Raw genomic sequence first — 13735 nt, 5'->3', positions numbered from 1 at the left:
ATTCCCAAATGACAAGAATCTTCTTTTCGAAATACTTCTGATTTTGTTTTTTTTAACAAAAAGCTCGTTAATCACAAAGCATCACTTTATGTAATGTGTTTTGGATTTGCTTTACGTTTGGCCTAGTTTTGCTTATTTCAAACTTAATTTTGACGAGGGGAAGTTTTCATTTCGTTTGGATGCAAAACTGATTTTTTGTGGGAATGTTTCGTTTTTTCTTTTTGGGGAAGTTTAATTTTCAACTTTTCTCCCACTTATTTTGTCAGGTGGGACCCATAAAGTGAAAATTAAATTCATTAAATATTGTAAGGGCAAAGTATATAAAATCCCCTTAACTTGTAGCATTTTTCAGTAAACCCATCGTTTAATTTTTTACCAAAGGACACCCCATTGACTTGTAACCCTTTCCAATAAATTCCCCTTATCTAATTTTTTACCAAAGAACCCCCTTCAACTATCTAATGGGGTAAAAGAGTTGATATTTGGATTAAAATGCTCTTTTATTTAAATTTTAATTTTTCCAACCTTAAAAAATTCATATCTCACAAACCGTACATCCAAATATTGAAAATAACATATGCACAGAAAGCTTATAAAACAAGGATTCCACAAATATAAGATTTGTTTAACAAAACTTCATAACCGGAGAGAAATAGATAATCTAAAAATCTACTGCAACAATCTTATTTTATTTTTTATAAAATACTCGGGTTATTTGTAATAAAATTTTCAGAATTATTCATTTTCATACAGAGCATAACATATAAAAAAATTAACCCTAGAGACCGAATATTTATTTATTTTAAATGGTGAGTCTATAAAAGAATGAAAATATTTTGATACAAAATATGATATCTAATAAAATCAATCTCTATTGGGACTAAATTTTTTATATATTCGGCTCTATATGTAAATGAATAAATCTAAAAAATTTCTTGTAAATATCTCGAGTATTTTATTTTTAAAAAATAAAATAAAATTGTTGGAGTAGATTTTTAGATTGCATATTTCTAAAGTTTGAGAGAATTAATATTTAAATAAAAGGGCATTCTAGTCCAACTATCAACTCTTTTACCCCATTCAGATAGTTGAGGGGGGTTCTTTGGTAAAAAATTAGACAGGAAATTTATTATAAAAAAAGTTACAAGTCGAGAGGGGTTCTTTGGTAAAAAAATAGATAAGTGGTTTACTAGAAAAAATTACAAGTCAAGTGGGTTTTCTGTACTTTGCCCATATTGTAATATATATATGTTTTATACAAAAGTTGTACATATAAACTGTGGGAGCCATAATGTGAAAATTAAATTCATTAAATATTACAATATATATATGTTTTATACGGGAGTTGTATGTATAAATTGATAGTTTGGTAAATATAAATGGGAAATGATTCTTGTACCGAATAATTGCATTAAATTGCTAGACCTACTATTTTAATTGGTCAATTATGCATCAAATAAGGAAGTGGAGCCTTTCACTTAGTTGTATTTGGTATAAATAGTCGATTAAAAATTATTTGGTTGGACAATTCACAATAAATATTCGATTTTAATATCACTACTAAATATAAATATAATTTAAGTGCCAGGTATTTATATTACTACTCATAGAGATAAAATATGATCTTGCCCTCAAATTATTTTCCGCAAGTATGTGCTTTAGAAGTGGCCAGTGGGTGCCTTCTAGAAAATGACTTCCCAAAGTAAATCACTTTTACTGCGGGAGATATGTGATACTTCTTGGTTTGATGACCTTGCATAAGTAGGTTCTTTGTAAATGGTATTTCCCAAATTGACTTCGCAGAATAATTGGCTGTCTTTTTCACCTACAATCAAAGGAAAAAGTACAAAAGTTGGCCAACTAATTAACTGGCCTCATTTTTCTGTTTGTAAAGCTGTTATATAGAGATCGTTTGATCTTGTATAAGCAAGCATTCTGAATCAAGTCACTATTATCCTGACTCTGTTGTATTACTTCATTGGCAAGAGTATATGCAAACTGGTAGAGCAACAGAAAAGACTGACGTTTATAGTTTTGGGGTTCTGGTGCCCGAAGTAGTGAGTGGAAAGTGGACCACTGATCCATCCTGCACCGAGAAGGTCCTCAACATTATTGGCTGGGTATTATCTTCTCTGCACTAGTCTTTTTTGCAGTTAAATTTTATAGTTACAGAGAATCGATGACAACGGTAGATTGTTGATTCACGCTGTGAAGGAGTCCAGGCAGAAAACCTTGATACCCTGCTGTCAGTTGCCATTCAGTGTGTGTCTTCAGCCCCAGAGGATTGGACTGCCGTGCACAGGAGGTCGTGCCCAGCAGCCCAAGTGACTTTTATGATTCCAACTCTGAGGAAATGGAGAAGATTATCCCTGTTTTGTATCTTATATATCACTCTTGATTAAAGCAACAAATTAGAGAAGGATGCACGCAGTTATAGGGGTGAGAATATCTAAATGTAAATTTTTTTCCTCTTCAATCGATCATTCATTCTTTCTGCATATTTATGACAGAAGATGCCCCTTTCATCTGTGCCCATTCTCCTCAAAATCGGAACAATTAGTTCTTGTTATGATGTGAACATTGTGATAAAGTGATTTATTGTACCAATTTATATAAATATTTGGCTCTTTTTCTTACGCTCACACTACACTACACTACAGTTGTTGGCAACAGTATTTGGAGGCTTAGGCTACTTTTTCCTGCCTCACTCACAATCAATTAGAAGGAAAAAAGAACTAAGTATACCAGTAAATGTTTACAAATTTCAAGCCGCTTTAAGAAAGTTTTACCAATAAAGAAAAGAACAAAGCCAAAGACAGAAAACAGAAATGAAAATTATTTTCTGGTTTCTTATTCCACTGTTTCAAAGGACATAATCTACTCTTTAACAGAAATCAAGTGTGTTAAAAGTAGAGATGGGAGAGATCTAACCAATAATATTATAAACGGTTAATTCCACCTACACCCCCTGAACTTTGCCAATATTCTACACACACCCCCTCTACGTTTCATAATTCCAACTACACCCCCTGTCAGTAACCGCCACCGCCGTTTAGTTTACTAACGGAAATGTGTGATTTTACTATTTTACCCTTGAATTATATATTAAAATTTATAACTTAAAGGAAAAGACCTTGACACCCTTTTTCTCTCTCTACTCACAGACATATATATATACACACACACACACTATATATATATATATATCTTCTTCTTTTTTCATTTTTCTTCATTATTGCCGGTGACGAAGAAACTAATGCCATCGATAGAATACACAAACAACAACCATAGGAAAAGATGGTTCTTATCACTGTCGAGCCGTTCTCCTTACTGCCCATCGTTCAATTGCAAGGAACTGAACTGAACTTTACCGAAGCAGGGATTGCCAGACTGAACTGGGTGAAGCGATCTCCGGCGAGTTACAAAATCGATCTTGCCGTTTCTCCACCTCAACCTACCACCACCACTGTCGACCACCAACCACCACGTACATGTACGCAGACATATATATATAGACAGACACATATACACACAGACACACACATACATTACACACAGGTCTGACTCCGGCGAGCTTCGATCCAATCAGCGTGAGCAATACAAGTGAGCCTCAGATTCGACGGCGTTGAAGTCCACGTGAGCCTTGGTGAAACCCAATTCAAAACGGCCATAGACACGCTAGAGCTCTGTAGAAGAATCTGGCCTAGCTCTGTAACTTCATCACCATTGTCGAAACTGCAAGCTTCACCGACCTTGTCACAGTTCGCCTCACGCCGGTCATTTCATTCCTCCAAACAATCCCATCAGCGTCCTCTATTGAAGCATGCCCGCCGTTCACGAAAATCTTATATACGGCGGTGATGGTAGATTCCGGTGGTTTCGATGGCAATATGAGAAACCCGGCGACTAACAACAAACCCATTCTCTAAAGTCCGATCGGTGGCCATAGAAAACCAAACGGTGAGAGACATGCTGAACAAGCAAGGACTGAAAACGCAAAGGCAAATAAAATTTCTCCGACGGATGTGGGATATGGCGTTAATGGAGGACCGAATCGAAACAGTGACCACGGTTGAAGGCCATGTTGCCTCAAGACCGGCAAAATCAACGGCAGTAGAGAACTTGATTTTTTGACTGAATCAGAGAGCAAAAAAGACTGCAAGACGGGGATGACGGCGGCCACAATAACTGTGACAAGGACGGCGGCGACCTCTGATTGGATTGTTCTTACTGGCGATGCAAGGATGTGCGACGAGGGTTTGTTCTTAGTAGGGATGGCAATTTGACCCGCCCCCGCGGTTACCCGCCACACCCCGCCCTGTTTTTTACGGTTATGGGGGACCGTTTAGCTTATTTGGGCGGGGATGGTTTGACGTAATAAAAACCCACACGGATTTGGTGTGGGGGCGGGGTGAGGTCGCCCCGCACCGACCCGCCCCGTTTAGATAGGCAAATTACTTAAGTACCCTTATTTCATTAGTATATATATTTCCCAGTATATAGATATATATATTAAGTACCCTATATAATAATATTAAAGTAACAAATAAATTTGATTAGAAGGAAAGTTGCAATAGTGAAGAACTAAAGATGAGGGGGAAAAAAATAGCAAATCTATTTCAACAATAAATAAATTATGGTCTTAAACGGGGCGGGGCGGGTACACGCGGGGGTAAAAATGTTAAACGGTTACGGGGATGGGGTGAAAAGTCCCCCCGTTTTTATGGTTTTGGGCGGGTATGGGGGCGGGGTAGGGTACACCCGCCCAAACCCGCCCCCGTTGCCATCCCTAGTTCTTAGTTACGAGAAGTAGGTATGAACTGAACGGCGGTGAAGAGGATTGAACGGAGATGCATCGTCTCTTACCGACGAGAACATGAGGACGACTGCATCATTGACCTGAAATGGTAGGGTTCTAATCGGTACGGACAAAATTGGGCATTCCCACCCTCCACAGAGATGTATGTGTGTGTAACTATGTGTGAGACAGAGAGAATCCTCTTTGATTCTAGAGTTTAACTTTGAGCATCCTTCTTCACTACAATTTAGAGCTTGATTAGGATGGCATTCGCTCCTTATTCTTCACTAATAATTTTAGGATTGATTAGGATTTTGATTTGATTTGATTTATTTCTTTATTGCTATGGATGGATTATTAGACTTTGTATAGAAGAATAACTCTTTTTAGAAGATCTGTCTTGCTGAAAAATTGAGGGTAATTTTGTAAATTTGCATTGGTCAATGAGGTTAAAAATGTCATTTCAAGTATTGTAAAGGCAAAATTGACCTTATACCAATTTGTTCATGCTGACACCGTCAGTTACTTAATGGTAGGGGGTAATTTGCTACATAAACCAAAACATCAAGGGAGGTAGGTGGAATTATGAAACGTAGAGGGGATGTGTGTGGAATATTGGCAGGGGGTGTAGGTGGAATTAACCCTATTATAAAGTGTTGACTCTTTAAAATATAAAAAATAAAGCACCATGCTTACTAATATATATGGTTTAGAACATCAAATTAAGTTTAAAACCAGTTAATACTAATACGACACTATTTTGTGGAAATTTTTCCTAAGCAAAGAACAACAACTACTGAACTAAAACCATTTATAAAACATCCCTGAATTAATTCAAGCACATGGGAAAAAGAAAAACGTGCATAACCAATTGACATGTAGAATCAACTAAGAGTGTCTAAATGATAGTGCAGATTGAAATCAGTAAAAGACTTATAAGACCTTCCTATTAAAAAACATAAGCTAGCCATATGTTCATCCAACCAGTTAAAGCATCGATATTGAATCAGAACGAAATTAATAGACTTTCTTATGAACTTCAAAATGTAAAGAATACCAGCTGCTGAACTTCAAGAGAAATGTTTACATGATCATAAGACCAATTAATGACAGAGAACATCCTAGAGAGGAAAAAAAGATTTATAATATCTTTTACATTTGACATCAAGAAGTTGTACCATGAAATCTAGCCGTCACTCTAAGCAGAGTGTTTACGCAAGTCAATATAGGGGGGAAAAAAGACTTACAACAACCATTAAGGACTTTTCTAACAGGCCTTCCGCCGCAAAGTACCCAAGACCATATATCACTGTCGCTGCCAAAAAGAACCCACAAATCTGCAAATGAAAACTATGTTATGTTAGCATGACAATTATGTTATGTCATAAGATTTTTAGCATGCCAAATTTAGTTAGATGATCTCATAATTTGGGATGAAATTTAGGATAAAACCGCATGTATAATAAGCAATGCTTTGGGAATTCTCAAAGTATTACATATTGATATACCTTAGGTTAACAATTATAGTCTAATAATAATGTAGAATGATGTGTAATTCTTAACTTATTCAGCCCAACAAAGTGAACATTACCATAAAAGCTCCGTCATTCTTGGATTGGTTCATCTTGTGCTTAAGTCGCGAGTTTGCCATTAAGGATCTAAGACAGTTGCACTATTTTTGGGGAGTGTAAGTATGCACGTAATTTACTTGATCATTCTCATAATGATAGAAAGGTCTAAAGCAGAAGTTTTAGCACCATGAAAGTACAATTCTGACGGCTTCTAGATACAATTCACTTCAAGGATTTTGTAATTCCGTTATAAGAGTAAGATGGGGGGGAGCCACTATACCCGTGGGTGTGATCCTATTAGAAAGGCTTTGTGATATGAGATATGAAAAAAGTGTTCCAGAATGATAGAACTATTCTTTAGTAAGGTTTCCTGGCGAATCCATGGGATCGAGGCACGTGCCCAAGGGTCCAATCCCCCCTTCGAATAAAGAATTATTGCCCCTGCGGACAAGATAGATAACAAAATAATGGAAATTACAGGAAAGTAGAAGTCCCTCATTTTATATTAGGTTGGATTTACGGTCATTTGCTCTGCTCGAGGAGTGGCATACCGAAAAATACCCGGACAAAAACGAGCTAAGACGATCCTTGGGGGAGCTCAACTTCACGCCTGTTCGTTCTGACCTATCTCAGTGGACACCGCAAGCAGGGTTCTATAAGATGCATTTACCTCTGGGAGATTACTAGGCCGACAGGTAGTTGTCGGCTTACAAAATAAGGAAGCAAATCTTTGCTCCGCAGTATTCAGCAGAAAGTAGCTTCTCGGCCAGCAGTGCTACTTGCTGGAAAAGGTGTAGTGGTGGTGCTTCAAAAGAATCAACGCAACTCCTTAAACAAAATCATCAGCTCCATCAACGACTGGATATGCTGGTATGCTCCTATGTTAGGAAGACATTTTGTGCAAGAACCAGGTTTGAGTTAGTGCGCTCACTAGGGTGTTTTTTTTTCCCTAATGGATCTATCTCTGAGGTAACCCGGACTTGTAGCAACCGTTCCTAGTAAATAAGGCATTGTTTCATATAATTAGCTGTTCTTTCTCTCTCCTTTATTCTATAGGAATTGAGTCGTTCATTTCGGCTAACTTCATTACTGTTGTGCCCCGGCAGCCGGGGGAAGGCTTCCAGGTGCCTTTGCCTATAAGACATAGCTCACTAAGATTTTGGGGTTTCTCCCCCTACGTTGAAGCTACTGACTATCCCATCGGGAACAACCACCATCGTAGCCTCGAACTTCAACAACAGGTGATGCATTTTTACGAAATAAAATAAATTCAAGAAATTAACATTGCTTTTATAGTTGTGTAATGAATGATGAAACTATTTAAAAAAGAAATCGAAATGATTTTGAACATTTTAGTGAAATCATAAGACAATGTTGACTATATTTGAACAGAAGGATCTGAATCAGGAGGAGAGAGGAAGAGAGATAGTTTAATTTTGAAACTTTATTTGAGGAGGAGATTACAAACTTTGTCTTCTGGTTCAACCCATTACACTAGTTCCACATAAGGTTGGGAAGTTATACACTAGCTTCTCCAAGTTCTACCATTGTAAGGTCCAATACTCCAATCAAACTAAAAAAACGGAGTTTGATTCCGAAACCCTATTGCCAAGTTTTAAAAAAAAAAAATCTAGGATTATAAATATGATCAATTCAAATTCAAGCATTGGTCAAATGCTTGACTTTCTTGATCTTAGCCTACGCACAAAGCCCCAAACCTTAAGCCCATTTTGTTATAACATTAATCAAAGTAATTAAAACCAAATTAAACCCTTGGTCCCCCCACCCTGCCCACCAGGGGCAAATTTGAAAGACTGTTTCTTGGATCCTTTTAAATTCGTGTTTTCACTTTCTAAACTCCCTCTCTCCTCATTTCCCCAAACTCAGTAGTAAGCCACCCCCTAAAACCCCTGCCTCTCTTTCTCTCTCTACACAATTTCTCTCTCACTAATGGCATCCCTTCAAAACATCTTCCCTCTTGTTTTAAGCCTACTGGGTCTCCTCCTCTCTTTACCTCTGTCTCAGTCCATGTCTATCCATGACCTCCTCAGAACCAAAGGCTTACCTGCTGATCTCCTTCCCAAGGAAGTCCAGTACTACACTCTCTCTGAATCTGGGCTTCTGGAGGTTATCCTAGATGGCCCTTGTTTAACCAAATTCGACACCATGGCCTTCTATGAAAGCGTTGTGAGGGCCAATTTGACATATGGTGATCTCACTGGAGAACAGGGTATGTCTCAGGAATAGCTTTTTCTATGGTTACCACTAAAGGGCATCATTGTCAATGATCCAAAGTCAGGTCTTATCTTGTTTGATATTGGTGTCGCTCACAAGCAGCTTTCTCCTTCGCTCTTTGAAGATCCACCCAATTGCAAACCCCAAGGTAATTTTATGTCCCAAGTCCATCTGATCACCATGAATTGGTCGTCTTCTTTTTTTTTTTCCAGATTTGTTTAGGTTTAATTGAAGTGGGTTTTTGTTAATTTTTCGTGGGTATGAAACAAATTTGATTTTCAATGGCTGATTTACTAGTCACATCCATAGATATTCATTCATAATAAAGAAATGGTGTTTTTGGAACTTTATATATTCTATGTCTCCTCCCGAAACCAAAAAAAGAAAAAGGTTCTCCATTATTCACTGTGTGCTACTTGCTGAAAAATGGAAGTGAGATGGGCTACTGGGCCCAACCCCTCTCTCGGTTTGCTGTTTTCCTAGTTTAAATTTAGGGGTGCAAAAAAAATTATTAGAACTTTACCCTCATGAATTGTACTAAGCTTTTGATTCGGTTTCTTAATGATTCAATTTAAATGTTACGGTATTGTCTGAGTAGTAAAGAGTAAGATCTTTCCTCACCCTATGTTATTTCCTTTCCCCAAACCTCCTACCATCCTACCTCATTGCCAATAAATAAATAGTTGTTCAATTTAGTTTCAGATCGAATCAAACAATGACTAATACTATATATTAGTCTTAACTTTATCTTCACTTCATCTTTGTCTTCTTTTCCATGGGAGTTGGTTTCATCTTTGAGTTCATTTATTTTGGATAAACTCTCATCATGACATGTATTTAATTTTCTTCCTACAATAATGTTTTCAGTCAAGTCAGATGTATTTATCACAAAGAGTTATTTTTTTTTATTTTTTTTGCTGCTGTACTAAAAGTCAAACTGAACATTGAAACAATTACTTTGTATTATTTTTTAATTATCGATCTATATGTTTTTTTGAAGGAGAAAATTTTATTTTATTTTATAATAATTCCTAATTTTATTTTTTCTTTGTTTTTTTTGTCAACAGCTAGCTTGGTCAATTGCTATTGGTGTTGAAGATATATATTGTTTTCAACATTATTAGTAAGGAGCTAGGTTAGAATTTCTATTATTGTTATTATTATTATTTTTTGTTCAGGGACCATCATCTTAAGAATATAAAAGGGATCACAGGCTGTGTAACATATACAAAATGAATGACAGTAAAGCACTTCACACTCCTTTGCATGAGAGATATCAAACATATTTGAGAGGTTGGTAACAAATAAACCTATCATTTTTATTTTGTTTTGCTATATATCTTCCGTACTCAGCATTCATAGCTTTGAGGTTCCTACAAACCCCACTAAACTGCTTATGGAGAAGGGAAAAAATGGCTTCTGGAGGAGCTATTAAGAATTTAAGACACATGACATGAACCATCAATCAAGGGTGTCTGAAACCAATGCATGTTACCTATATGTTTGTATATATAAGTATGACAACAAATGCTCAAGTAGCTGAGTTTTGAAATTATACACACAATTAAGACAAATATTTATTGATTCGAATAATTGGAGAGATCAAATTACTATGAAAATAGGATTTCACTGACAAAAAAAGAGTTTATATGGCATAAAGTAGCAGCATGTAAATAGGATTTGTCCGGAGGAAATGAAATTCACATGTCTTGCACATAAAGCATGTAAATCGTCAAGGGAATGGAAAAAAAATAAAAAATTATATAGCACTGTAACAATATAGAACAGAGTCATAGACAAATCGAATGGTCAAATAAATCCATTACTAATACAGCAAATGAGCAAAAACATACAATATATTCCATATCATGCAAAGATTACATTAAAAAAAGTGAAAGACAACAAAATAAGCCACAAAGTAGGGAAATAAAGCAAGATCCTTGGTATAAAGACCAGTAAAAGACCCGGAAATGTGTAGCATATTAAGCTAATGTAATATGCAGCCAAATTTAGAAGAAATGCGATTTTCAATGGTGATTACATTGAAATAAGTGAAAAGTAAAACAAAATAAACCACAATGTACGGAAATAAAGCACAGAGCCTTGGTATAAAGGCCAGCAAAAGCACTGAAAATGTGCAGCATGTTAAGCTAATGTAATATGCAGCCAGATTTAAAAGTAATGAATTTTCATTGGTGATTTTATGAAGACATTTAGATAAATTAAGTATATATATTCTGACAAGGTAAGAAAGCTTGACAAATAGGACATGAACCTCCATAGGTTGTGTTCAATTTATAGGAGTGTCAGAAACATTTAAAGAGGGATAACAAGTATCGGAAGGGATTACTTTAGGTTTGAGTTAGTGCGCTGACTAGGTTGATTTTTTTCCCTAATGGCTCTATCTCTGAGGTAACCCGGACTTGTAGCAGCAGTTCCTATAAATAAGACATTGTTTCATATAATTAGTTGTTCTTTCTCTCTCCTTCATTCTATAGGAATTGAGTAGTTCATTTCAGCTAACTTCATTACTGTTGTACCCCGGGAGCCGGGGGAAGGCTTTCAGGTGCCTTTGCCTATAAGACATAGCTCACTAAGATTTTGGGGTTTCTCCCCCTACGTTGAAGCTACTGACTATCCCATCGGGAACGACCACAGCCTCGAACTTCAAGGGACCTCAATAGTGATGCATTTTTACGAAATAAAATAAATTCAATAAATCATGAAATTATAAGACAATGTTGAAATGTAAACAATGGTCAGCAGTTTCACATACCATGCTTGACGAACGGAGTGCCAAGCCTACTCTCCCAAAACAACATTCTTTTTGTCCATGAGAAAAAGAACTCTTCTTGAAACTGTGTGCCCAAAAAGCATCATCCGATCCAATTAGCTCAAAAGGACTCATATTTAGACCATGTGGATTAACAAAAATCACCTTTTCCTCATCCTCTTCCTTGATTACCCAGTCTTCTGCTCCCAAAGCTATCAAATGTTCATTTATGGTAATAACCAGTCTATTCAGTCTGCCAACCCACCAGTTTTGCAAAACGAGCATTCTCAAACACAAACTCACATAGAACTGTCCAAGTGTTCTCTTTCTTAGCCCACATCAGAACTTTTCCTTCAAGATTACAGTGATTTTCTAATATGAAAATTGATCCCTGAAATTCAGCAATGGATAATTTTCCTGGCACCCAATTCTTATTTAATGAATCTAAGAGATCCGTAATAGAAATTGTTTCAGTATGGGTATTAAATGCCATAATTCCCGGAGGGAATTGACCACCACCACACCGCCAATGAATATACCCTTTGGCATAGCCCGATGACTTCTCGCAGCTCATGTTCGAAGTTACATCACAACCTTTAACCGACCAATCACCTCATCTTAGTGAATAGATCTCCACGGTTGAAGTTCAACAATTTTTTTGTCTCTATGTTGATGGTTCATATTCCGATCCCACACAATGTGATTTGCAAAATTATTGGATACTGCAATGGTTTGGTTGCTTTAGTTCATTTGGAAGGAACGACGGATGTGATTCGCATATGGAATCCAACCATTCCTGAGTCAAATTTTACATTCTCTAGTGAATACCAAAGAGTATTCGGTTTTGGTTACTACGATGCAACAAACAATCAGAAACTGGTCACTGAGACGAGGTGATTGGTCGGTTAAAGGTTGTGATGTAACTTTGAACATGAGCTGCGAGAAGTCATCGGGCTATGCCAAAGGGTATATTCATTGGCTGTGTGGTGGTGGTCGATTCCCTCTTGGAATTATGGCCTTTAATACCCATATTTCTATTACGGATCTCCCAGATTCATTAAATAAGAATTGGGTGCCAGGAAAATTATCCATTGCTGAATTTCAGGGATCAATTTTCATATTAGAAAATCACAGTAATCTTGAAGGAAAAGTTCTGATGTGGGCTAAGAAAGAGAACACTTGGACAGTTCTATGTGAGTTTGCGTTTGACAATGCTCGTTTTGCAAAACTAGTGGGAGTTGGCAGACTGAATAGACTGATTATTACCATAAATGAACATTTGATAGCTTTGGGAGCAGAAGACTGGGTATTCACTAGAGAATGTAAATTTGACTCAGGAACCATTATTGACCTACCAATGGTTGGATTCCATATGCGAATCACATCCGTCATTCCTTCCAAATGAACTAAAGCAACCAAACCATTGCAGTATCCAATAATTTTGCAAAGCACATTGTGAGGGATCGGAATACGGAGATCGGCATCTCATATGATATCAGAACCATCAACAGACAAAAAAAAATTGTTGAACTTCAGGAGGTGTAGAGCAGTACCTGACTAGAAGGTGATGAATACGATTCAATTCCTTGTTGCTATTAAATGAAACGATCCCAAATCCATGACTGCTTATCAGAGAAGCCCAAGATTTGCAAACACGTCGAAAATTCAAAAGATCACTCATTGGAATTTTGCATAATATGTCGATGAGCAGATCGTCAGGGATGTAGTAGTCTGACATGGTGAAGGCAGGGAAAATTCAAGAAAACTCTACTTCCAAGAAAACTCTGCTTCCGTGACCTAGGGAGAGAGAGTGAAATAGAGAGAGAACGAAGAAATACACTGTTACGAAAATGAATGGAGGGCAACAGAGAGATCAATCAAGAAAACATAGTGTGATCAACGCCGATGCAAGGTGAAGTAGAGAGAGAAACTGTGGAGTGGTGACGTAGAGAGAGATTATTACGGTGAGACGACCTGTTAGGGTTAAGTCGATTTTTTCTACTAGGATGTAAAGAACCGTAAAAAAAAAAAAAATATATATATATATATATATATATATATATATTACTATTTCTATTATTATTATTATTATTATTATTATTATTATTATTAGGGTTACGTGCAAAAAAAACTCCTTTGTCATCAATATTGTACAAAAAAAAGTTCATGTGAGAATTTGATTCAAATAGGTTCCTGTATAATATAAAATGACGATAATACCCTCATTTCAGTTGAATAAATTAATAATTATGAATACAAGTAATGTAAAATGACTTTTTTGTCCAATTTGTGTAAAATTGTGTTTGTTTGGAGCAAGAATAAAATAAACCCCAATTTATATAAAATTAGGATAAGCTA

The 13735-nt window shown here is 36.5% G+C and overlaps 1 protein-coding gene across 1 annotated transcript; it reads right to left on the bottom strand.

Moving 5' to 3' along the window:
- Positions 1 to 5807: 5807 nt before the first annotated feature.
- Positions 5808 to 13348, bottom strand: LOC132308805 (uncharacterized). Its single transcript, XM_059807038.1, has 3 exons — positions 12931 to 13348; positions 11381 to 11462; positions 5808 to 6135 (listed from the first exon to the last, which is right to left on the bottom strand). Exons 1-3 carry the CDS (start codon positions 13113 to 13115, stop codon positions 6019 to 6021), a joined length of 384 nt encoding a protein of 127 aa, XP_059663021.1. The 5' UTR covers positions 13116 to 13348; the 3' UTR covers positions 5808 to 6018.
- Between the last annotated feature and the right edge of the window lie 387 nt (positions 13349 to 13735).

Source organism: Cornus florida, unplaced genomic scaffold (genome assembly GCF_030987335.1).
Source record: "Cornus florida cultivar Cherokee Brave unplaced genomic scaffold, ASM3098733v1 CherokeeBrave_3.0.0_Hap2_Chr05, whole genome shotgun sequence".
In the NCBI taxonomy this organism is placed as follows: Eukaryota; Viridiplantae; Streptophyta; class Magnoliopsida; order Cornales; family Cornaceae; genus Cornus; species Cornus florida.
Note: the sequence above shows the minus strand (reverse complement) of the source record. Positions and strands in the feature narration are given on the sequence as shown.